The 23,634-nt window shown below is 42.1% G+C and overlaps 1 protein-coding gene across 1 annotated transcript in view; it reads left to right on the top strand.

The window, feature by feature from the left end:
* LRIG2 (leucine rich repeats and immunoglobulin like domains 2) overlaps positions 1 to 23,634 on the top strand; it is a 54,338-nt gene that overhangs the window by 20,309 nt on the left and 10,395 nt on the right. The window contains exons 3-13 of the mRNA XM_058660056.1: positions 5,566 to 5,640; positions 5,800 to 5,934; positions 6,441 to 6,584; positions 6,672 to 6,815; positions 7,275 to 7,418; positions 7,591 to 7,734; positions 10,555 to 10,635; positions 11,322 to 11,393; positions 11,527 to 11,595; positions 20,480 to 20,643; positions 23,042 to 23,362. Of these exons, the coding sequence (XP_058516039.1) occupies positions 5,566 to 5,640; positions 5,800 to 5,934; positions 6,441 to 6,584; positions 6,672 to 6,815; positions 7,275 to 7,418; positions 7,591 to 7,734; positions 10,555 to 10,635; positions 11,322 to 11,393; positions 11,527 to 11,595; positions 20,480 to 20,643; positions 23,042 to 23,362 (1,493 nt within the window). The remainder of the gene's footprint in view (positions 1 to 5,565; positions 5,641 to 5,799; positions 5,935 to 6,440; positions 6,585 to 6,671; positions 6,816 to 7,274; positions 7,419 to 7,590; positions 7,735 to 10,554; positions 10,636 to 11,321; positions 11,394 to 11,526; positions 11,596 to 20,479; positions 20,644 to 23,041; positions 23,363 to 23,634) is intronic.

Consider the following 23,634-nt stretch of genomic DNA (forward strand, 5'->3'; position numbering starts at 1 on the left):
AAATGTTTTGGCCAACAGGATGAGTTTTATCAGTAATTCCTCTATCTCATGGCGAAAAAGATGTGCCAGACTCAGAGGCCAACTTTAGTGCCCTGAAATATTTCATTTTGCGTATTTATTGCATAAGCCATCATGATAGACGTAGCATCCAGTGGGATCGATGGGGACCAGTTTAAGTGGGCTGAAGATGTCCCAAATCATGGCAAGAAATGTCAAGGCTACTGTGTTCGCTGTCCTGCAGCGATGACTTGGTGCGTGGAGCCAGGGAACTGGATTGAAAGTGAAGCAGCTGGGACTCGAAGCGTGGACTACTGTGATGGTCAAATAGCCAAGGTTTATTTTCAGCGTCTGATTTTTAAAAGAAGGTTGTCATGTAGGCTGCAGGGGTGGAGGGGTTTGAGCCATTTACATTTCAGCAACAAGAGACAGCTCCCTAATACACAATCTTTTAGTCTAACAGGTTCCTTTACCTAAACCTGCGGACCAGGGAATTTCCTGTCTATTAATTTCCATATAACTGCTGCTGGGGCCTTCTGGAGGAATTGTAGCTAGCTCTGGCTCCACATGGCAAAAGATTCACAATGTCCTTCCTGGATTGTCTCCTTCTCTGGGCATAGCATTTGTGGAGCTGAAAACAGTAACATTCTGTGTACTAACAACTTGGGCACTTAGGCAACATGGGAGCAAGATAAGCATCTTTGAAACTGATCATCTCTAGAGCTGTGGCCAGCCATGTAGGTGCTTCATTTTAGTAATCTTCTCCCAGGACTTCAGCTGATCAGACTGGGCCTAGCTAATAGGCTTCTTATCTGTTGTGTTAACAGGCTGTTTTCTCTCTACAACAATCCCTCTGTGAGGGGCATAATGCAGATGAAATTCCATGACACAGCATGTATTTGAGCCCCGTCTTGAACAGCATCACTGTGGGTGCAGAGAGAGAACTTGTATATCCTGTACATCACACTTACTGCTGCCAGCCATGGCTTCACTTCTCAAATGGCTGTAATTGCTGGGCCTGAGCTAAGGCCAGAGCCAAGAATGCAATCCAGGACTCTCATGTAGGGAAACAGGAACTCATGTATTTATTTTAAAGATTCATTCATTTATTTCAAAGGCACAGTTATAGATAGGGGAGAGAAGAGAGGTCATTTATCTGCTAATTCATTTTCCAAATGGCTGCAGTGGCTTAGGCTAGGAATCAGGACGTTCATCTAGGTCTCCCACGTGGGTGCAGAGGGCCAAGCATGTGGGCCATCCTCTGCTAGCCAAGTGCTATAGCCCAAGTGCTAAAATAGCCCAGGCTATTAGCAGGGAATTGGATCGAAAGTGGAGCAGCTGAGACTCGAAGCAGTACCCAGATGGGATGCTGGCATTGCCGATGGCAGTTTAACCAGCTATAGCATAGCTCTGGCCCAAGAACCGAGTTACTTCAATCATCCATCACTGCTGCCTTCCAGATGGTTCTTTTGTGGGAACCTGGAGGTAGGAGTCATTTAAATATGTTTAGGGGCCCGGCACAATGGCTCAGTGGCTAAATCCTCACCTTGCATATACTGGGATCTCATATGGGTGCCAGTTTGTGTCCTGGCTGCTCTACTTCCCATCCAGTTCCCTGCGTAAGGCCTGGGAAAGCAGTAGAGGATGACTCAAAGCCTTGGGACCTGTACTGACATGGGAGACCCAGAAGAGGCTCCTGGCATTAGGTTAGCTCAGCTCTGGCCATTTGCAAAGTGAACCAATGGGTGGAAGATCTTTCTGTCCTCTCTGTAAATCTGACCTGCCTTTCCAATAAAAACAAATAAATCTTATTTGAAAGAATTAGAGAGATTCTCCATCCATTGGTTTACCTGCCAAATGTCTGCAGTGACCAGAACTGGGTTAGGCCAAAACCAGGAGTCTGGAACTCTGTTTGGGTCTCCCATGTGGATGCAAGGACCCAAGCACTCAGGCCATCTTCATCCTCTTTCCCAGGCACATTAGCAGGGAGCTAGATCAGAAGTGGAGCAACTGGAACTCAAGCTGGTGCTCATACGGGATGCTGGGATTACAGATAGCAGCTTAACCCAGTTTAGCATGATGCTGACTTTTGAGTCAGGAGCCTTAAATCCAACTGAGACACCTTGATATGAGACATGGCTATCTTAACCACCAGGCTAGATACCTGCTTCCACACTTTAAAACCTTTTTTGGTTAGTTCTCATGCTAAAGGAAGATTTGCATAAAGCCAGCAGCTGTATCTGCATAGGTTAAAATCTGTTTGTGTCCCGTACTGTTTGGCAAAGGTCTAGCATAATGAATTTGCCAGTTGTGCACAGGCTGGAGGACTCAGCATATCTGTTCGCATAGGAGTGCCAAGCGGCGGGACCCACAGGTACCAGTGCACCTGACATTGGGTTGTGGATGGTACCGATTCACTACATTTTAGGGGTAATCTGGATGCTTTAACTATATTCTTCCCTGCTTAGTACTTGTTTGTTCACTCTTGTTGGCGTACCCCAGCTGCATGAGTCAGGATTAGCTAGGACCCTTACTTGGGTATCTTCCTTCGTGTCCCCAGGGGTGGAAGTCTTCAGTGAGCCAGTCAATACATGATATGCAGTTAATTGTGCCTCTAGGTTCATGTAGCTTTTCTCATATTTGTTGCCACATCATAGCTCCCTAGAGAGGGTTTCCTGGACTACATCATTGTTCTTTCCTTTTTGCCATCTACAGTGCAAGTCCTTGGTACACTACCAAGTTGTCAGCATAGCCAACCAGCAGCATGGTTCATGAAATACTACTAGCCATACCATCTATTGTTCCACCCATTGGCTACTAAGAGTTTCTCCCTTCTCAAGCCAGTGGTGAGATAGACTGTAGTAGCAGTCTGGATATTTATGTTCCCCCTGTTGGACCCATGGGTTTACTAGGCATTTTCAGTTTTGGGAGCCACCTCTTGTACTTGTGAAGGCATAGACACTGGTAGTCAGCTTTGGTGATGAAATTGTTTTCAAGTCACCAGGTCCAACAACTGTCATGGAACAGGCGTCAATAAGCTCTTGGGTAGGACACTTGCTATTGTACATCTGACTCTTATTCATTTTAGAGCTTTGTGCCACAGTGGATCGAGGCTAGTGAAACAAGCCATCAGCCTCACCCCTTGATTGGTAGACCAGCACACATTGTGATTCATAAATGTTTTGGTCAGCAGCTCTAGTGCCTGGCATGAGTTTATACCACTAGGAACTGCTGCTCTATAATCATGTTTCTAACAGACCTGGAACAAAAACATAGAGATTATATTCTGTCCTTATTGTTCTTGCTGGGCAGCCCATATTTTGCCATTGGTTGTACTATGATAACAGCTAATTGCATTGTCACACTTGGTAGAGGATGCTCCAGGCCTGTGCAATCAAAAAATTTTGACTTTTGAATTTTCTGATTTTGATTTTTTTTAAAGACTTATTTTATTTTCTTTGGAAAGGCAGACATACAGAGAGGAGGAGAGACAGAGAGGAAGATCCTCCCTCTGATGGACCCCCCCCGCCCAGTGACCGCAACGGCTGGAGCTGAGCCAATCTGAAGCCAGGAGCCTGGAGCTCCTCCAGGTCTCCCACAGGGGTGCAGGGTTCCAAGGCCTTGGGCCACCCCCAGCTGCCCTCCCAGGCCACAAGCAGGGAGCTGGATTGGAAGCAGGGCCGCCGGGACTAGAACCGGCGGACACATGGGATCCCGGTGCGTGCAAGGCTAGGACCCTAACCACTACATTATCATACTTGGCCTGATTTTGATTTTTAAAACATTGAGTGGCTTGCCTCATCTCCAAATTCATTAAGACACTCTCTTGCCTGTGCTTTTTCAAGGAAATATCTGTACTGGTAAATCTTCCTTCATTTGGCCAAAAATCCCTCATTCCCATTTTTTTTTAAGGTTTATCTTTTTTTTAATTTGAAAGACAAATTTACAGAAAGGAGAAATGGAGAGGGAAACTTCTATCTGCTGGTTCACTCTCCAAATGACCGCAAGCCTGTCTGGAGTCAGGAGCTTCTTCCAGTTCTCCCCTGTGGTTGTGGGGTTCCAAGGCTTTGGACCATTCTCCTGTTATGGGGTGCGATCGAGAACAAACCAGACATGTCTAAAGTTTATTAATGAGTCTTTATTAACCAAGCTCGGTGATAATAGAGCACTCTAGAAATAGCAAATCACAAGTCCATATGGTAATCCAACCAATCATAATCCATCCAAACATAATCCCAAGAGGAACAAATGGTCATTACCCTTAAATCCATCCATTAAGCTGAAGACCTATGTCCCAGCTTCCCCAACAATATAAGCTATCCTAAGACATGCAACAAATAACCTGGAGACACTGACAAAGCTGCAGACATTCACCTTTCCCTGGCTTCTCTGCCCATATTCCATCACTGCTAAGCTTCACCTCTCCTGGAACTCCCGGTAGTACACAAACCAGAAATAACATTGCTATATCCATTGTCCCATCTAGGCAGTACACAGGGACCATGCTCAGTACACAGGACCTGTCCTGGGTCAGCCAAGAGTCAAGGTGCCAGAGCAATGGAAGCATCTGACCAGAAAGAGAGCGAGCCCCTGCTTCACAAGCCTTTTAAAGGGGTTTGTGAGGGGAGTGGTTTGCAATACCGTCCCCTCTCAGATGATAGGTGAGTTACAAGTGGACAGGCCAGAGTTGGGAGTTAGGAGCTTTTTCTGATTTTTCCATGTGGGTGGTGGGGACCCAAACACTTGGGTCATCATCAGCTGCTTTTCCTAGGCCATCAGCAGAGAACTGGATTGTTGGCTATTTTACCTGCTATGACACTGCTTCCACCTCCTCCCCCTGCCCCCACAGCTTCTCAACTGCTGTGTCAGATACCCACCCCAAATTTGAATAGCTTTAAAAGCAGAATGAACGGGACTGATGTGGTGTAGTGAGTTAAGCCATCACCTGTGATGCTGGCATTCCACATAGGCACTGGTTCAAGTTTCAGCAGCTTCTCTTCCAGTCCAGCTTCCTGATAATGGCCTGGAAAAATAGCAGTAGTTGTCCTGAATATTTGGGTCCCTGCAACCACAAAGGAGATCTAGAAGAAGTTCCTGGCCATTTGAGGTGTAACAAGCGGATGGAAGATATGTCCTTTCCTTTTCCTGTACCTCCTACTCTCCTTTCCTCCCACCCCCCCTTCTCTGTAACTCTTTCAAATAAATAAGTAGATCTTTAAAAGAAAATAACAGTACATTGTGTATATGTAAAGGGAGAGGGAGGGTGTAGGAGGAGGGCTCTTTGTGTAACTACTCATTAGCTGTCATAAATGCAGTTTTCAAAGACTTACTGAGACCGAGTAGATTTCTTAGCTTTTCTAATCTTGGCATTGTTATTAAAGTAACACTGAAAATCAGTGCTTATTAAACGCCTTAAGTTGTCAATAAAAACATTTTTATCTCAGCCTAATTCATTTTTAGTCGTAAGGCTTTAATTTGGCATTTATTCTGAAGAATATTTGTTGGCTGGGAACTAGAATTCAAGAAGTAATGCTTTTCTTACTGAAGTTTATGTTTTTCCTTCCCTAGGAAAATGAACTACAATGAGTTAACAGAAATACCATCTTTTGGAGAACCAACATCCAATATTACTCTACTTTCACTGTAAGTGATTAAGATTTTAGATCTTTTGCTTAAATTACGAATAGCTTATAGTTTGCTTTGTTGTTTAAGCACTTAGATTATTGATCCCAATTATTTTAACCTCCCCATATCCCGTGGCAAATCACTGGCAAAAGCTGTAATAGGATCTTTGTTTTATAGAGTCCATAATATGATTCCAGAAATCAATGCAGAGGCATTCCAGCTTTACTCTGCTCTTGAAAGTTTAGACCTCAGCTCAAACATAATATCCGAAATCAAGACATCCTCGTTTCCTCGAATGCAGCTTAAGTACCTGTAAGTAAAAGGAATTTAAATTCAGATTCAAATTAGATTAAGAACATGTTCAGTATTGATACCCTGAATTTCTGTTAGTTAATGTGATTTCAATATAACATATATATATGTAAAAGGCATAAGGTCAGTTTTTAGAAAATTTTTTTTATTTTCCCCAAAGAAAGACTGTGTTACTTTCAGAAAATACTAATGAGTACCCAAGGACGATTTTTGAGAAATTAATTCTGGATTGTTTTTTTAAACCAACAGTTTTGTTAAAGGCAAACAGTGGGTTGCTAAAGAGTGGCTTAATTAATAATTAGTATGTGTGCCTGTGTTTCCTAGTTTACAGAACATATTCATACACACTATTTTGTAGCAACCTATGTGAAGTAGAGATCATCCTGATTTTTAGATGAACAAATGAGACAGCGAGATGATTTGTGTAGTTGTATGTAGTCGGTCACAGGACTGCTTTACAGGGATAGATTTTTAAGTGCTTTTCTTTACCATACTGTTCACTTTAGGAATTTGAGTAATAACAGGATAACCACCTTGGAAGCTGGTTGCTTTGATAACTTGTCAAGTTCCTTATTAGTGGTAAAGTTAAACCGGAACCGAATTAGCATGATCCCACCAAAGATCTTCAAGCTGCCCCACCTCCAGTTTTTGTAAGTAACTAAACAGATGAAGAGGAGAGTTTTTTCTAAGTTTTTCTCCAAAAAATTTTCCTGACCGTGAACCTATTTCTGTTAAAGGGAACTTAAAAGAAACAGGATTAAAATTGTAGAAGGTCTTACATTCCAAGGGCTTGATTCTTTAAGATCTTTGAAAATGCAGCGGAATGGAATTAGTAAACTTAAGGATGGAGCATTCTTTGGCCTCAATAACATGGAAGAACTGTAAGTATTAGAAGAGTCCAGGGCGTTTCAGGGTCTTATGCTGGGATTATTATACAAGGGTGCATTCATTCTTTCTTCGTTCTCTGGTGTGAAATGAGTGCACACAAGCTTTCTAAAGTTTTGTTAGTAACTAGTATTTTTGTTAATGATTGTTACAAAACTTCTCATCTAAAAATGTTTACATTTCCTTAATGTTCTGGCTGATAGAAATTCTGGAAATTTGTTCAGAACAGGGAATCCTACACAACTTGGCATATTGATTTTGGGGAGCTGATAATTTAGTTTTACTATCCTCTAGCACTAGGTCTTAAGTCAGATGCAAATATTTATGGAATAGATTTTATTGGCTCACTTGGGTTGAGCAGAGGTATCGGTCTGAAAAATGGAAGACTTGAATCTGCTTGTCATTGAAGTGCCTTGGTTTGCAATATGTTTTCTCCTTTCGGTCTGATTGTGCAGAGAACTGGAACACAATAATCTTACTCGGGTGAACAAGGGATGGTTGTATGGCTTGCGAATGTTACAGCAGCTCTATGTGAGCCAGAATGCCATTGAAAGAATCAGCCCTGATGCATGGGAGTTCTGCCAAAGGCTGTCTGAACTGTAAGTGCGCGGAGCGTCATTTCTCTAGAGGCTATAAGCCTAGAGTAGGAGGGAACAAATCCCCTGGCTAGTAGTGACATATCAACACCTTGCCTTCCTAGAGGTATGCAGGAATTTGTACGTTTAACCAAGATATAATGAATTCCCTACCTTCCATGTTTTCTGTTTTCAGTGATTTGTCTTATAACCAGCTGACCCGCCTGGATGAATCGGCCTTTGTGGGTCTGAGTTTACTGGAGAGATTAAATTTGGGGGACAACAGAGTCACTCACATTGCTGATGGTGTATTTAGATTTCTTTCCAATCTTCAGACTCTGTAAGTATATCTATTTCCCTCTCCCTCCCTTCACCCGCCACCCTCCCTGTGCTAATTTTTAATACAATATAAAACATTAATTAAAACAACTAATCAAACTACACATTTATGTGTGCTAACATCTTGTGATTCTTCTGCCCTGTGCCTTGAGGCAAGGCAGTCTGCCTTGTTTCTATCCCCATGAATAAGATTTATTTCAATCCTCTGGTGGGTACTTTTGGTTTTCTGCTTTAATTCTGAGCTAATTACCTGAACAGCAAAGCCTTGCTCATGATGCCAGCTACTATGAATAAAACATAATTACTTGTGTCAAAAATTCAGTCATCAAGAAAAAAATGAAAAAAAAAAAAAAGAATGCAGTCATCTTCCTGTTCTTTTGGCCTTGACATGTAGCAGAACTGCTGTTTTAAGAGGATTCAGCACGTGTTGGGGAGCACCACTAACTGCTGGTGTTGTTTGCTGCATGACTTTGGACAGGAGAAACTTGGCACTGACTGTCTGGTATGTGCTGGGTATTTTAAAATACCAGGAACGTTGCTGTGTTTTTCTTTAGCACATTGAGGCTCATGGAGCTCTACGTGGCTTGCTCAGAATCACGTAACTTGTAACATGAGCCATTATTGGAACCCAGGTTGAATTGATTTGGAAATTCATGTATGTTTTCTATCCCAGCAGATAGCAAAAATCCTGGATACCATTTTGTCTCTTCCTGCAGTTAAGGAAGGATATAGAACTACATGGTTGTTAAAGACAAACTCAACCCTAAAACCTGTGGCTCTGTTTTAGCCTCATCAGGGAGTAGAAGTTTTTTGAATGAAACTATTTTAAAGAAATACAATAATCTTAAATAGAGCAGAGTAAGAGAAAACAATAACAGACTTTGTAGCTTCCAGGTGTTTCATCTGGGTGCAGGGGCCCAGGCCATTGGGCCACTTGCTGCTGCTTTCTCAGATGCATTATCAAGGAGCTGGATCCAAAGTGGAGCAGCTGGGACTTGAACTGGCATCCATATGGATGTCCATATTGCAGACAGCAGCTTAATTTGCTGTGCCGCAATGCTAACCCCAGTCCTCTGCTTCATAGGACCATGTCTATCATACTTACCATGCTGCCATAAAGCAGGACGCTGTTTAAGTTGGGGCTGCAAAATTTAGTAGGGCCAGGTCCATGGGTAGCAAAGCACTCAGCACAGAATCATCACACTCAGAATCATCAGGAGTTTATTTACAATGAAAGGTAAAGAAATAGACAGTTTAGAAGGTAACATCACTGTATCATGGGAAGGATGGCAATACCTGATGTGTCATGGCTGGGAATCCTGGCCTGGCATCTTCAGGGTCCTGTCGGGAGGTCCTAGGCTGAGTGTCTTCTCCACAAGTGAGATTCCGAAGTCTTTCCCTTCCAACATACCGTCCTGAACAAAGATGGCTTTTATCCAAGAGTCGTTGTGTGATTCGGTAGTATGTTTATTATCCTAGGAACTAGCTAGGGATCAGTGAGAACACACACTCCACCCACCCCATTTCATATCTTGAGCAAAAACAGCACTTGTTCTTTGTCTATAGGCAAGTCAGGCCTACAGGAAAAAACAGCACCTGCAGCTTTATGTTTTTTTTTTTTATTAAATTTATTCATTAATTACATTGTGTTGTAATTACATAGAATCTGGGATTCTCCCCCTACCCTCCCTCCATGGTGAGTTCCTCCACCTTGTTGCATAACCATAGTTCAAGTTCAGTTGAAATTCCCTTTTTGCAAATATATGCCAAGCATAGAGTCCAACATCTTATAGTCCAGTCAAGTCCAACTACTTATTGGGTAGACCCTCTCTGGTCTGAGGGCAGAGACAGCAGAGTATCATCCCGGTCAAATAAAAGCACAATATACCATCTGCAACAATTAACATCGTTATGGAATTAATTGACATGGTATTGAGCAGTCAACATGTTAAAAATAAATGCGATTTCTTAACCACTTTCTGTGACCCCCCATTCACAGTTCAATTTTAGTTTATATACTACATATGACATAATATCCATAACATAACATGTTATGCTTAACATCATATCATCTTAAATTAAGGCAAACATGTGGTATCTAACCTTTTGGGATTGGTTCATTTCCCTTAGCATTATGGTTTCCAGTTTGGCCCATTTGGCCACAAAGAACTGCATTTTGTTTTTTTTAATAGCTGAGTAGTATTCCATGGAGTAGATGAACCATAGCTTTCTTATCCAATCCTCTGCTGATGAGCATTTTGGCTGCTTCCATGTTTTTGCAATTACTGATTGTGCTGCTATGAACATAGGAGTGCATGTTGGTTTCTCATAAAACAAGTTTTTTGGATATATTCCTAGGAGTGCTATAGCTGAGTCATATGGTATGTTGAATTTGAGTTGTTTGAATATTCTCCATACTGATTTCCATAGAGGCTGTACCATCCTGCAGCCCCACCAGCAGTGGAGTAGGGTTCCTTTTTCCCCGCAACCTCGCCAGCAAGTGTTGTTGGTGTTTTTCATGTGGGCCACTAGCTTTATGTTAATATTAATCTTTTGGATGGTTAGCCAAGAAGATAGCACTTTTAGCAGATGTCTAGATTTGTTTAGCCAGACCAGCTTATTCCTGGCCTGAGACTCAGTTCTTCCATATTTGTCACAAATACGCTTTTAAATACACGTGATCAGGTGCTTGTAATAAATAGCTGCTGCATAAGAATCAGGGTCAGTATGTGCACCTTGCCTCGCCACGCCGAGGTAGCTGGATGCCCGGTGGGGTGATGGTTGTGCGACCGTAACCTGTCTTTTCCTGTCGTTTCTGTAGAGATTTAAGAAACAATGAAATTTCATGGGCCATAGAAGATGCTAGCGAAGCCTTTGCTGGACTTACAAGCCTCACTAAGCTGTATGTATTTATGTTTGTGTGTGTCTCCCGAGGGTGTTTTGGGACCCTACTGTAAATGTGAAGAGCCATGTTTGTTTGCTTGGACAGAGACTGCTGACCTGTGTTAACAGGGCGGCTCTGTCAGGTGACTGTTGTATTGTTGACAAAGCATTGCTGCAGGTGCTTAGTGAAGTTATTCATGGAACTAGCATGGTTGAACTGGGAAATCATGGTTAAGCTAGCATGGTTGGACTGGTGATCTGTTTCATTGTTTGAGATTTGTGAATGATTCACCTAGCAGAAGGGGAGGGTTTTCTCCTGTCAAGATTTTAGCTCTTGAGAAAAATTTCTCCCAAGATTCACACTTTTGTCTTTGTCCTGATCTTTTGGCATGAAGAGAGAAATGGGGGATACAGTCCAATTTAGTGTATACAAATGACCAGTTTGCCCAGTGATCAGGGTGATTGTTCAGAGGTACCTCAGGGGCTCTGACAGCTTAATGGAAGGCTTCAGCTTGTGATTTGCATTGGTTAGCAATACAAATCCATAACTTTCCAAAAAATGTATGTTATCATCAAAATGCGTACAGTTCTTTGTATATAATTGATTAAACCTCAATGAACCTGTTAGAAAATATCACAAATGAGATATTTTACTTATTTTCATCTTGCATAGAAACTTCTTTAATGATTTCAATTTCATTTCAGAATATTACAAGGAAACCAGATTAAATCAATTACAAAGAAAGCATTTGTTGGTCTCGAATCTCTTGAGCATCTGTAAGTATTTCTTAAATATATTTCGTTCACTACATCATCTTTGCTGTTAGCAGAGGTCTTCATCACCATCTTTCAAGTGTTTATGTAACTTAATTGTAGAAATGGTGACTGGTAATGTTTCATTTCTCTTCAGGGATTTGAACAACAATGCTATAATGTCTATTCAAGAAAATGCTTTTTCTCAAACTCACTTGAAAGAATTGTAAGTAACTTATGCCTTTTCAGTTTCTTACTTATCAATGAGATCATTAACCAAATGCCAACCCTAGCATTGCTATTCTTTAAAATTTGTTTATGTGTGTTTATTCTCATTTATTCAAAAGGCAGAGAGAGATTAATAGATACCTTCAATTTTCTCGTTCATTTCACAAATGCCCTCAACAGCCAGGGCTTGGTGAGGCTGGAACCTAGAGTCTGGAATTCAGTCCTGTTCTCCAGTGTGGGTGGCAGGGACCAAAGTACTTGAACCATAACTTGCTTCCTAAGGGATGTGGATTAGCAGGAAACTAGAATCAGAAGCGGACCTGGGACTTGAATCCAAGTAGTATGGTATGGGATGCAGGCATTCCAGGAGGCATCTTAGTTGTTATATCCCTGAAGATAGGTGTTTTAGATCAAGTGGTGAGGGGTAACTTGTGAAGGTATAGCATTTAAACTGGGACCTTGATGAAATGAAATGACAAATCACGTGAATCCTGGGAAAGGGGCTTTCTGGTCATGAGGGAAAACAAGTAAAATGGAGTCAGAGGGCAAAGCAGGATATTATCACGTGGGGCCTAGCAGGTCATAGAATTTGGATGGTTTTGAGAAAATTCTCAGCCCAGAACCTGGCATATAGTGAAAATTAAAAATGCTGTGAAAATCATCATTGATTATTTTCCGCCAGATTTTTAAAGTGTCTTTTCTGTTTGTTTTGGTTTGGTTTCAGTAGAGGAGAGATTTATTGAGATATTTTGAATTATTTCTCCTAGGCTTAGTTTAATTTATAGGAGCACAATTTACTACACATTAGTACTACCTTGTTTTTTGCAAGTGATAATCTACATATCAGTAACAAATTTTTTTTTGAAATTTATGTATTTGTTTTCATTTACTTAAAAAGACAGAGAAAGAGAAAGATTTGCCATCCGGGTTCACTCCTCAGATGCCCATAACAGCCTTGTCTGGGGCCAGACTGAGGCAGAAGCCCACAGCTTCAACTGAATTTCCCACATAGGTGGCAGCAGTCCAGGAACTTGGGTCATTGTTTGCTGCTTCTGAGGACACATTAGCAGGAAACTGGATAAGAAGCAGGGTAGATGGCACTGGGACCAGGCACTCTGATACACCTTGCCTGTTTATCCCAGAAGGCAGTGGCTTTAACATGCAGTTTAGAAAGTAAGCAAAAGCAAATGTTGTCGTTTCAATCTTCAGAAAGTTGTTTAGTGACTGGGAGTTGTGGCCAAGATTCTTTGCCTGACCCTACTTCAGCCTCATTTTGAACCTCCTCTATCCTTTGTGCATACTTCATGTAAAATTGTTTACTAATTTATTTTTGAATTTTTGAGAAGATTTGTATATTTGAAATTCAGAATTATGGAGAGAAGAAGAAGGAGAGAGGGTAGATCTCCCATTTGTGGCTCACTCTCCAAATGGCCATAGTGACCAGGGCTGGGCCGGCTAAATCCCGGAAGCTGGCGCTGCTTCTGGGCTTCCCAAGAGGGCTCAGGGGCTGAGAGACCTGGGCTATCTTCTGCTGCTTTCCTGGGAACACTAGCTGGGAGCTCAATCGAAGTGAAGCAGCCAGGACGAGAACTGGCACCCATATAGAGTGCTGGCTCTGCGGGCCTTGGCTTAATTCTCTGCTCTACAGTGCCAGCCCTCATATTTTAGTTTGAGCAACAACCCACGCACATCAGTATCTTATTTATTCTTTATCTGAGCAGGTTTCTTATCTACACCTTCCCCCAGTTGATGTCTGATCACCTTGGCCTGTCTTCAGCAGGAATCCTCTTAATTCAGCCAGAGTCCTTAACTTCTTTTTTTTTTTTTTTAAAGTTTTATTTATTTTATTACAAAGTCAGATATACAGAGGAGAGACAGAGAGGAAGATCTTCTGTCCACTGATTCACTCCCCAAGTGAGCCGCAACGGGCCGGTGCTGTGCCGATCCGAAGCCGGGAACCAGGAACCTCTTCCAGGTCTCCCACGCGGGTGCAGGGTCCCAATGCATGGAGCCGTCCTCGACTGCTTTCCCAGGCCACAAGCAGGCAGCTGGATGGGAAGTGGAGCTGCCGGGATTAGAACCGACACCCATATGGGATCCCGGGGCGTTCAAGGCGAGGACTTTAGCCGCTAGGCCACGCCGCCGGGCCCAGAGTCCTTAACTTCTTATGCTACTCAGTAGTTTTCCATCCAGCACTCCCTATCCAATTCCTTTGCTATCAGTTCCTTTTTGCCCAGGTTGTGTTTGGAGTTGAGCCCAGTCTCTGCACTATTTGAAATTCCATTGCCATGCTGCCTATACCTGTTATGTGGTCCTGAATAAAGTTTCCCTTATCATGCTTTTTTTTTTTAAAGATTTATTCATTTTATTACAGTCAGATATACAGAGAGGAGGACAGACAGAGAGGAAGATCTTCCGTCCGATGATTCACTCCCCAAGTGAGCCACAACGGGCCGGTGCGCGCCGATCCGAAGCCAGGAACCTGGAACCTCTTCCGGGTTTCCCACGCGGGTGCAGGGTCCCAAAGCTTTGGGCCGTCCTTGACTGCTTTCCCAGGCCACAAGCAGGGAGCTGGATGGGAAGTGGAGCTGCCGGGATTAGAACCAGTGCCCATATGGGATCCCGGGGCGTTCAAGGCCAGGGCTGCCAGGCCCTCTCTTATCATGCTTTACCAACTATCATTGGATAATTTTTTCTTTAATAGTTATGGTGCTGTGACTTGGATAGGATTAGGTTTTCATTGGACCCCCAGACCTCTCAACCAGGACCCCAAGTATGTACCTTTAAAGCTTTTGTCTTCGCTTCTGATTGATTGATTGATTGATTGGGGATCCAGTGGTGAGTCAGGCTGTAAACCATTGCTCTTGACAAGTGTCCGTTAAAGCTGGTAAGAAAGGTGGTGATCTTAGGATTCCAAGTGTTCTTTGCAAATCTCTTAGGGCCTAAGGCTTATTTTGAAAGATGTGTCCTGGGTAGAGGGCCTTTTTCTTGACTCTTCTTCCGTTGTAGGGATTATTCCCTGACTCCCTGGGCTGGGAGTCTTCCTTCCTTGGCTCCTGCTTCTCTCATGAGAATTTCCTTGTCACAAACACCCATTTTCCCCAAACTCGTACTGACTGTATACTCCACCGATTCTGTCCCCCTTCCTGTTGGAATGTGATTAGCCATTTTGTGAAATTCAAGATATCCCCTAACTGGGTCCTCCAAGATGTCTGGTTCCACACTGCTTCCCTGCCCGTCTTCCTCCTCTTGCTGACTTTTGTCTTCTTGCAGGTCCCTTAAATTCTTTGAGAAGTCCCGCTGCAGATTCTTACCTCCTTCATCCTTTTGTCCACTGCAGCTGCTCAGTTGTCTGAATTTGTTCCTCCTACTCTCCACAGGGAGTCTTAGGGGACTCGGGAACATCAGAAAGCAACTAGCTGAGGCAGAAAAGGGAAAGGGATAATTGAAAAAGACAGAATTCCTTGTCTACGTACGGACAGACTTTGGAGGTATCCAGACAGCCTCCAGATATCTCTTCAGCCCCTGTGAGCTTACGTGTCAGGGAAAAAGTACCTTGAAAGTTTTCTCCACAAGTAGTGGTAAATGGGAAACCTTTTGTCAGAAACACAGTGTGGATAAAAATATACAAAGTAGAGAAGAGAGAAGTAGTAACTATTTTATGTGATCCAGTAGGTTTATGTACTTGTGTTATTGTCTCATGGCTAAAATTTTAGAGGGAAAGTTGGGAGATCTAGGTTTGCATCTGTGTGTGTGTTCACAAGTAAGTGAAACCTGCTTATAGTAGGGGAAAACATAACAAATCTGCATGCAAGAAAAGTGTGATATGGAAGAGTTGTTTTGTCCTATTTGGAGAACATTTAATGTTAGATTGAGAAAGGAGAATGAAGGATATAAGGATGAAACATGGGATGGGCATTTTGTTCTAGTGGTTGGGATACCAGGATCCCCTATCAGCATGCCTGATGGGAGTCTTGGCTCCACTCCCAATTCCAGCTTCCTGTTTATGAGTTGAATACATTGAGTTGATAGTGGAGGACTCAGGACACCAAGAAGAAATCCAGTATGGGATGCTGGTTTTGTGAACAGTGGCATATTTTGCTGTACCACTGTACTGGTCCTCCCTTTTTTTTTTGCCTTTCTTAGTCTGACTAGAAACCAAACATACTTTTAATAAAAACAAATTTATTTATTTTTATTGGAACGTCAGATATACAGAGAGGAGGAGAGACAGAGAAGAAGATCTTCCGTCTGATGGTTCACTCCCCACATGGCCGCAACGGCCAATGCTGTGCTGATCCGAAGCCAGGAGCCAGGAGGTTCTTCCGAGTCTCCCACGTGGGTGCAGGTCCCAAGGCTTTGGGCCATCCTCGACTGCTTTCCCAGGCCACAAGCAGGGAGCTGGATGGGAAGCAGGGATGCTGGGATTAGAACCGGCACCCATATGGGATCCTGGGCATGCAAAGCGAGGACCTTAACCACTCTGCTATCACGCCAGTCCTGATACTTGGTTTTATCAAATTAATTTCCTGTGCCTCAAGCTATTTTTAAAATATGTTTTATTTATTTGAAAGACAAAGTTGGGCCCAGCGTGGTGGCCCGATTTCATTGCTACCTTGAATAAATATTGTTTTATAATTATCTATGATCCTATATTTGTGTAAACCTTTTTTGACACTTTGACAGTTACCCCAAATCAGTGTCTACTTAAGATCATTGTGACCTTTAATTAACTTTGAGATTTCCCAGGAGTGCTCCTGATCCTAAGCCTTCTGTGAGTGATGTTTGTGTGGATGTAAGTACTTGAGAAGTTGTGTGAAGTTCATGGACAGTTGTCAATATTCTTGCTCGTGGTGATGCAGTGTTGTCTGGCATAGTGTTGTCAGTTATGTTGGTATATAATGTTATCAGTCGTGTTAGTAAAGTGTCTCTTTGAAATAACTAAGTTTTTCTGAAAGCTTTTGTAAGCAGTTACCTGAAAGTGCTTTGTCCTTGAAGAGGTTCATGGAGGATTCTCTGACAAGTGTAGAGTTCTCATAACCTTGAGTTCATATATTAGACCAGCAAAGAATTTCCAGAACTCTAATGAAGAAATTGGTGGGTTCATGGGACTGTTAAGCCTGGTGAGTTAGAACAAGAGTTCATTGCACGGGACTGAGCGAACTGACGAAGGATGATTACTGTTTTTCTTCTAGAACATTGCTGGGTCTTCAGTGTTTTGTTTTCAGATTTTCAGGAGCCCCTTTTTGTTTCCACTTAAGTGCTCTAAAAGTTACAGCAGTTTTGTTAAGTATGTATTTGTGAACAAAAATGAAACAATTTTTATCCTTTCTGTTTCCTACAAAATTCAGTTACTTACTCAGTATTTTTATTTTCATGGCAGTGTGGTTACTTGCTTGGATTCAATAGTAACATGTTCTCCTTGTAACAAGACACAATTGAAAATCTTGATTTAAATACCGGGACTTTTGAGTGTCATTTTTTTTTAATAATTTATTTATTTAATGTTGAAAGTCGGTGTTACAGAATGAGAGGGAGAGACAGAGAGATCTTCTGTCTCTTGGTTTACTCCCCAACTGGGTGCAACAGCCAGAGCCCCACCTATCTAAAACCTGCAGCCCAGTAGCTTCTTCTGGGTGTCTCACATGGGTGCATAGGCTCAAGGGCTTGAACCATCCTCTGCTGGCCTCCTAGACAGTAAGCAGGGAACTGGACTGAGATATGTAGCAGCTAAGACTTGAAGTGGTACCCATGTAGGATGCTGGCATCACAAGCCAAGGTGTAGAGATTTAACCTTCTGTGCCATTGCCCTGGGCCCAGTTGCCCAGTTTTTAAAAATAACTAATTGTGTGAAAAAAAATTTTTTTTAAATAACTGTTTATTTGAAATACAGGCAGACAGCACTCATCTGGTGGTTGAGTGTCCAAATGCCTGCTCTCGTCAGAGCGCTTTACTGATGTGTGAAATACCTAACTGACTTAATACCCACCCCTCAGAGTAGACTCTGAACAGTCTCCCAAGGCAGTAAAGCAAGCCAGGGACTCACTCCAGACTTCACCTTCAGTCCCTGTAAAGGGGTGAGTGCTTTAGTTTGCTGAGTTTGTGACATTGTTACTTTTCTCTATCCCTGTGCCTCCAGTGATCAAAAATATGTGTTGTGAATTTTCTGGGGTTCCCAGAAGTGACCTTCCTTGACTCTAGGGCTAGGAGCTGGACACCTTATAAGCAGGTTCTCAGATTAGTTTATCTAAGGGGCCTTTATAAGCATTGGCACTTCCCAGGTACTCTTAATAACCTTCCTGGGAAGAGTTACATAGCAGTTAGGCTTGACATGCCCACATCCCGTATTTAAGAACCTGGGTTCCCTGCCTGGCTCTGGCTGTTGATGCTTCCTGCTCATGCACACTCTAGCAGCCAGTGCTGTTGGCTTGAGTAATGGGATTCTTGCCACCCAGTGAGTAAGACATGAATGGTGTTTCCAACAGTCCAATGCAGGCGACTGGGGACATTTGAGGAGTGAACCAGCAAATAGGAGCCTTCCCACTGTTTGTCTGTGCCTCTCAAAAAGAAAAAAAAAATTGAAAAATTCCGGTAAAGCACATTCATAAAGACCTCTGTGGTCAATTATCATTTTCCTGCACTTACATAAATAGTAAGAGTGAGTTAATGAGAACAGCTTTACTTCATCAACATGAATGAAAGGCAAGGGGTCTGGTGCATGTGAGGACATGTTTTTCTCTTCATTGGAAAACTGTAGTGCACCCTTGTAGGTTCTACTGTGCACATTTTGCCAATCCTTAGGAAATTAAAACTTTCCATTCTTGTGGTTTTCTTCAGTATCTAGCCACATTGACTGTTTCCCATTTTCCCATCCTGCTGACTTAGTGTAAGTAAAATTGCTGCTTTCTGAAGCCCTGTGAACTGAAGCTGATGACTTAATATAAACTGTTAAGAGAACTCACTTCTGTCAGTCACGTGTGGACAGCCTTCACATCTGTGACCATATTCACTGTAAACACCTTGATGATATTACAGAACAGTTCACACTGCGAGTCAGGATGCTGGCTTGTCCTCATTACACCTGATAATGGATTAAGCCCAGCATCTACAAACCCAGAACTTCCTTCTGGACTCAGAAACTGACTGCAGTTTGTTCTGTTAACCATTGTTTTTGTTTTGTTTTGTTTTGTTTTTAAATAGAAGTCCTCCTAAGTATCTTGATTGCTCACACCGTGGGTGGGCAGTACTCTACTACCACGTCCCAGCCAAGACTTACCTGGTTCTTGTGAATGGGAGCAGCAAAATGAGACAATGCACCTAGGTTGTTCAAAGGAAAGCAGAGATATGGTTCACTTTTTCTTAAACAAGAGGTTACTGGGAGTGATTCCTAAACTTCCAGCCCTAAACACATGTCACAACTGAGAAGTTTTGATTAGTTTTGGTCATTTGAGCCTGAGTTGTACTTGAAATACTTTTTGGGCCAATATGTCTTTTGGTATTTCTCCATGGTGCTTTGTTTGGCATTTGGAGGAAGGTGAAAGGGTTTATAATCTAAATTTGGGGGCCTGGTGCAATTACCTACTGGCTAAATCCCCATCTTGCATGTGCTGGGATCCCATTGGGTTCTGGTTCATATCCCAGCTGTTCCACTTCCCATCCAGCTCTGTGTTTGAGGCCTGGGAAAGCGGTAGATGATAGCCTAAAGTCTTGGGACCCTGCACTCATGTGAGAGACCTATATGAAGCTCCTGGCTTGGGTTGGCTCAGCTCTGGCTGTTTCGGCCACTTGGGGAGTGAACTAGCAGACGGAAGACCTGTCTCTCTGTCGCTCTTCTCTGTGAATCTGCCTTTCCAATAAAAAAAAATCTTTGGGAAAAAAAGGTAAAATCTAAATTTAGGTTCTGTTGTTGTGTACAGAGGGTTCAGCTGCTGCTTGTGACACTGGCATCCTATATTAGAGTGCTGGTTCAAGTTCATGTGCTCTGCTTCTGAAATAGCTCCCTACTCGGAAGGCAATGGAAGATCCCCAGGTACTTGAGCTGCTACCACCCACCTGGGACACTGGGATGGAGTTGTTGGCTCCTGGCTTTGGCCTGGCACAGCCTCAGCTTTTGCAGTGTTTGGAGAATGAACCAAATAAAGGATGTCTTCGTGTTCGTTTCTCCATCACTGTCCCTTCCAAATAAATAAAATAAAGCCTTTAAATATAAATTTAAAAACTTTATTCAGTGGCTAGTATTGTGGCACAGTGTTGGCCATCGGTTGCCAACACTGGCATTTCACATCAGACAACCAGTTTAATTCCCAGCTATTTTACTACCAAACCAGCTCTCTACTGTAGCGGGGAGGCTTACAGATGAAAACCCAAGCAATTGAGCCCCCATCACCTGTGTAGGAGACTCCGACTGAGTTCATGGCTGCTTTGTCTTAACCTAGATGACTCATGTGACCATTTGGAGTAAACCAGCAGAATGAAGAAATCTTTTACTCTAGTCTTTCTGTTTTTCAGTTAAATAAATATTTGTAAAATATGTGTACATATATATTTTTAACTCACACACATATGGTAAAAAATTAGAAAATACAGTGCACACTCAGATTTCCCCAGTGTTAGTAGAAGATGTTAGGTTTCTTTTTTCCAAAGGTCACATACTTCATTTGGTTAGTGAATCTTCATTCACTTTCCTCTTGCTCTCATCTTTTGTAGTCTCTTTCATGCCGTTGATATGTTTGAAGAATTGGGGACAGATTGAATATATTCCACATAAGAAGATTCCAAGTAAACATTTTTGGCAAGAAAAAAATGAATAAGAGTGTACAGAGATTTCAGTGCTAAAGAAATGTAGAATGAAACCAAGGCCTCTCTTCTTTCCTCTTCTGCAGGATTCTGAACACAAGCAGCTTGCTCTGTGACTGCCACTTAAAGTGGTTCCTTAAATGGCTGGTTGATAACAACTTTCATCATTCCGTGAACGTGAGCTGTGCGCATCCTGAGTGGCTCGCTGGGCAAAGCATCCTGGATGTGGATGTGAAAGATTTTGTCTGTGGTCTGTATTTTTCTCTTAAAATTTTATGTGTTATGTACCTTACTTTCTTAAAAGGGTTAAAAGTATAAATCAGGGGCAGGTTTTTTAATGTAGCGGTTAAGCCACTGGTTGGGAAATTGCATCCCACATATGAGTGCTTGGGTTTGACCTGAGGTCCCAGTTCCACCTTCTTGCTAGCGCAGAACCTGAGAAACAGAGGATGGTGATGTCCCAAGTGGTCAGCTCAGGTGGATTTGTATTCTTTGTTTTAATATTTCATGGTGTATGTTTCACAGATTGCTTTTTCTCTATGTGTCTAGTGATCCTATTTTTTGAAATGTAGAAATCTCTTGGACTGAGAGCTACAATTGTTTTCCCTTTTAATTTTTGTTTTAATTGAGAAGTGCAGAAAGAAAGCTCTGACCCATTGGTTCAGTCCCTAAATGTTTAAAATGGTTAGGGCTGGGGCTGACTGCAGCCAGGAGACACCATCCATGTCTCCCACTTGGGTGTCAGGGACCTAGCATTTCGTGCCGTCACCTGCTGCCTTCAGGGCATACAGGAAACTGGGATCAGGAGCCCAGCTGCTCTTATAGGGGTGCAGACTTGTTGACTGTTGAGGAAGTGCCTGCCCCACTGTCACTTTCACTAGTAGTCTAAGAGCACTTTCATGAATGTGGACCGTTCCCTTTTAGGGCAATTCTTTAGCTATCGAGTAGAAAGACTTAGTCAAAATGTGACTTTATATGAGGGGAGGGCTCTCTGGAGGGGTGGAGAAATCCCAGAGCCTATGAAACTGTGTCATAAAACTAGATAAAATAAATAAATAAAGCGCAATACTATATAATCGTACACTTAATGCACTGAAAATATTTCTTTACTCAGCATATTTGGTACTGGGTATTCTGTTAGAAAAGATGAAGTAAAAAAATTGATAAACCCAGCAATTCTACTAAGAATTGATGAAAAGAGTTACTCCTATGAAATATAATGTGTTTTGTTTTGTTGCTACAAATACCTGACACATAAATTAATTATTAAATTGTAAAAACTGTGAAACAAAGTGGAAAAAAATGTGACTTTATTTGCACAAACATTTTTAGTAGATCTTGAAAAATGTCACTAAGCATTTTCTGAAAAGTTAGCTCTAGTTTATATTATCTGCATTGCCGCACATGTATAATAATGTGCCATTTTGTGTGTTTTGTGGCTTTTTTTTTAAGGTTTATTTATTTGAAAGGCAGAGAGATTCAAGCACTTGAAGCGTCATCCATTGCTTTCCCAGCTCATTAGCAGGGAGCTGGATCAGAAGTGAGATAGCTGGCACTCAGACGTGGGATATAGACATCAGAGGCAGCAGCTTAACCCATTGTGCAGTGTGGCCTCTCCTGCCACACAACACTTAATGGCACAGTGCGATAGTGTCCAGGGAAGATATTGGTTAAGAATCCATATACATGCTTCTCCGAAGTACTCCAGTGACATTTGTCTTTGTGAATCTGTAGTTTATTAACCATTCCTAAGTTAACTTCAGACATGTATTTGACATGTTGGGAGTCTTTGATGGTTTCGTTGAAAACCATGCATATTCAAGTAATTGCAAATAGTTCACTGTGTTAGTGGATATTCACTGTGAATTCTAAGTTCCTATCCCCATTTTATATATTCACTCTGCCTTTCAACTAAATAACATGAATCTTAACATGGATCTTCTTCTTTTTTAAAAAAAAACTGTAAAAAAAAAAAGATAATGTGTATTTCACACTTATTAAAGAGGATACTTTAAAAGATTTCTTGTGAATGAAATTAGATGTTTATTCTGAATTTTTAAAATTCTGTTTCCTCATAATGAGGAAGCTGGATTAGAAGTGGAACAGTCAAGACTAGCCAGTACTCCCAAATGTGCCCTGGTCACAGGTAGAAACTTAATTCACTGGGCTGTACCGTGGGCCCTGTTTCCACAGACTTTTTGAAGACCTCTCATATATACAGATTGCAACTTTTTTTTTTGGCATCCATATAAATTTACTTTTAACTCCATTTCTTATGCATCTTTTGAAAGATTGTATCATTTCTGTAAACATGAAGGGTAGTAGATTAGAACCTGTTTTGGACATCTAATACAAGGATTTTTCTTTCTCCTGGGCACACACAAGTGATAGTAAGGGGTAGGGAGAACGGACTCCTGCAGGCAGGAAGTTGGAGGACAGTATTGTTTTTGAGCAGATCGTTGGGCTCGTCTGTGCTTCATTCTCCCAGCTTTGAACAGGGAAGCAGATTCTCGCTCTGCAGTCTCTTGGAGCCTCGCATGCACCTTGCGGGCACGACACAGAGTCTCACAGCGTTTCTCTTAAATTGAAGCCGAAAAAGTAGACACCAATAACTGATTGTTGGTTCCTGCTGCATTATTTCCCTTCAGATGATTTTCTGAAGCCGCAGATACGGACACATCCTGAAACGAGGGTTGCTCTGAGGGGAATGAACGTGACTCTGACGTGCAGTGCCGTGAGCAGCAGTGACTCCCCTATGTCCACCGTGTGGCGCAAAGACAGCGAGATCCTGTACGACGTGGATATTGAGAACTTTGTGCGTTATTGGCAGCAAGCTGGAGAAGCTCTGGAGTATACTAGTATCTTACATCTGATCAATGTGAATTTCACAGATGAAGGGAAATATCAGTGTATCGTTACAAATCACTTTGGTTCCAATTATTCTCAGAAAGCCAAACTGACTGTGAATGGTAAGGGATTATACTCCTTGCTTGTTATGGTTGCTGCTGTTGTTTAGAGGTGCTTTTCATGTTCACTCCTTGAACCACTTGGCCAAGGAAATTAGAATAAACCTGACACCTGCTAATGGGATCTGCGAAGGGGTGGAGATTAGCCTGTCTCCCCTCTCTCTCACTGTCCCTAATAGATCTTTGGTTGTAAGTTCATGATCCTAGGACATACACTGCTTTTACTGCTATTTTTGCTTTTGAAACATTTTTTTTTTTAATTCTCACTTTCCTTT

The sequence above is a fragment of the Ochotona princeps genome, chromosome 2 (genome assembly GCF_030435755.1).
Source record: "Ochotona princeps isolate mOchPri1 chromosome 2, mOchPri1.hap1, whole genome shotgun sequence".
Classification (NCBI taxonomy): domain Eukaryota; kingdom Metazoa; phylum Chordata; class Mammalia; order Lagomorpha; family Ochotonidae; genus Ochotona; species Ochotona princeps.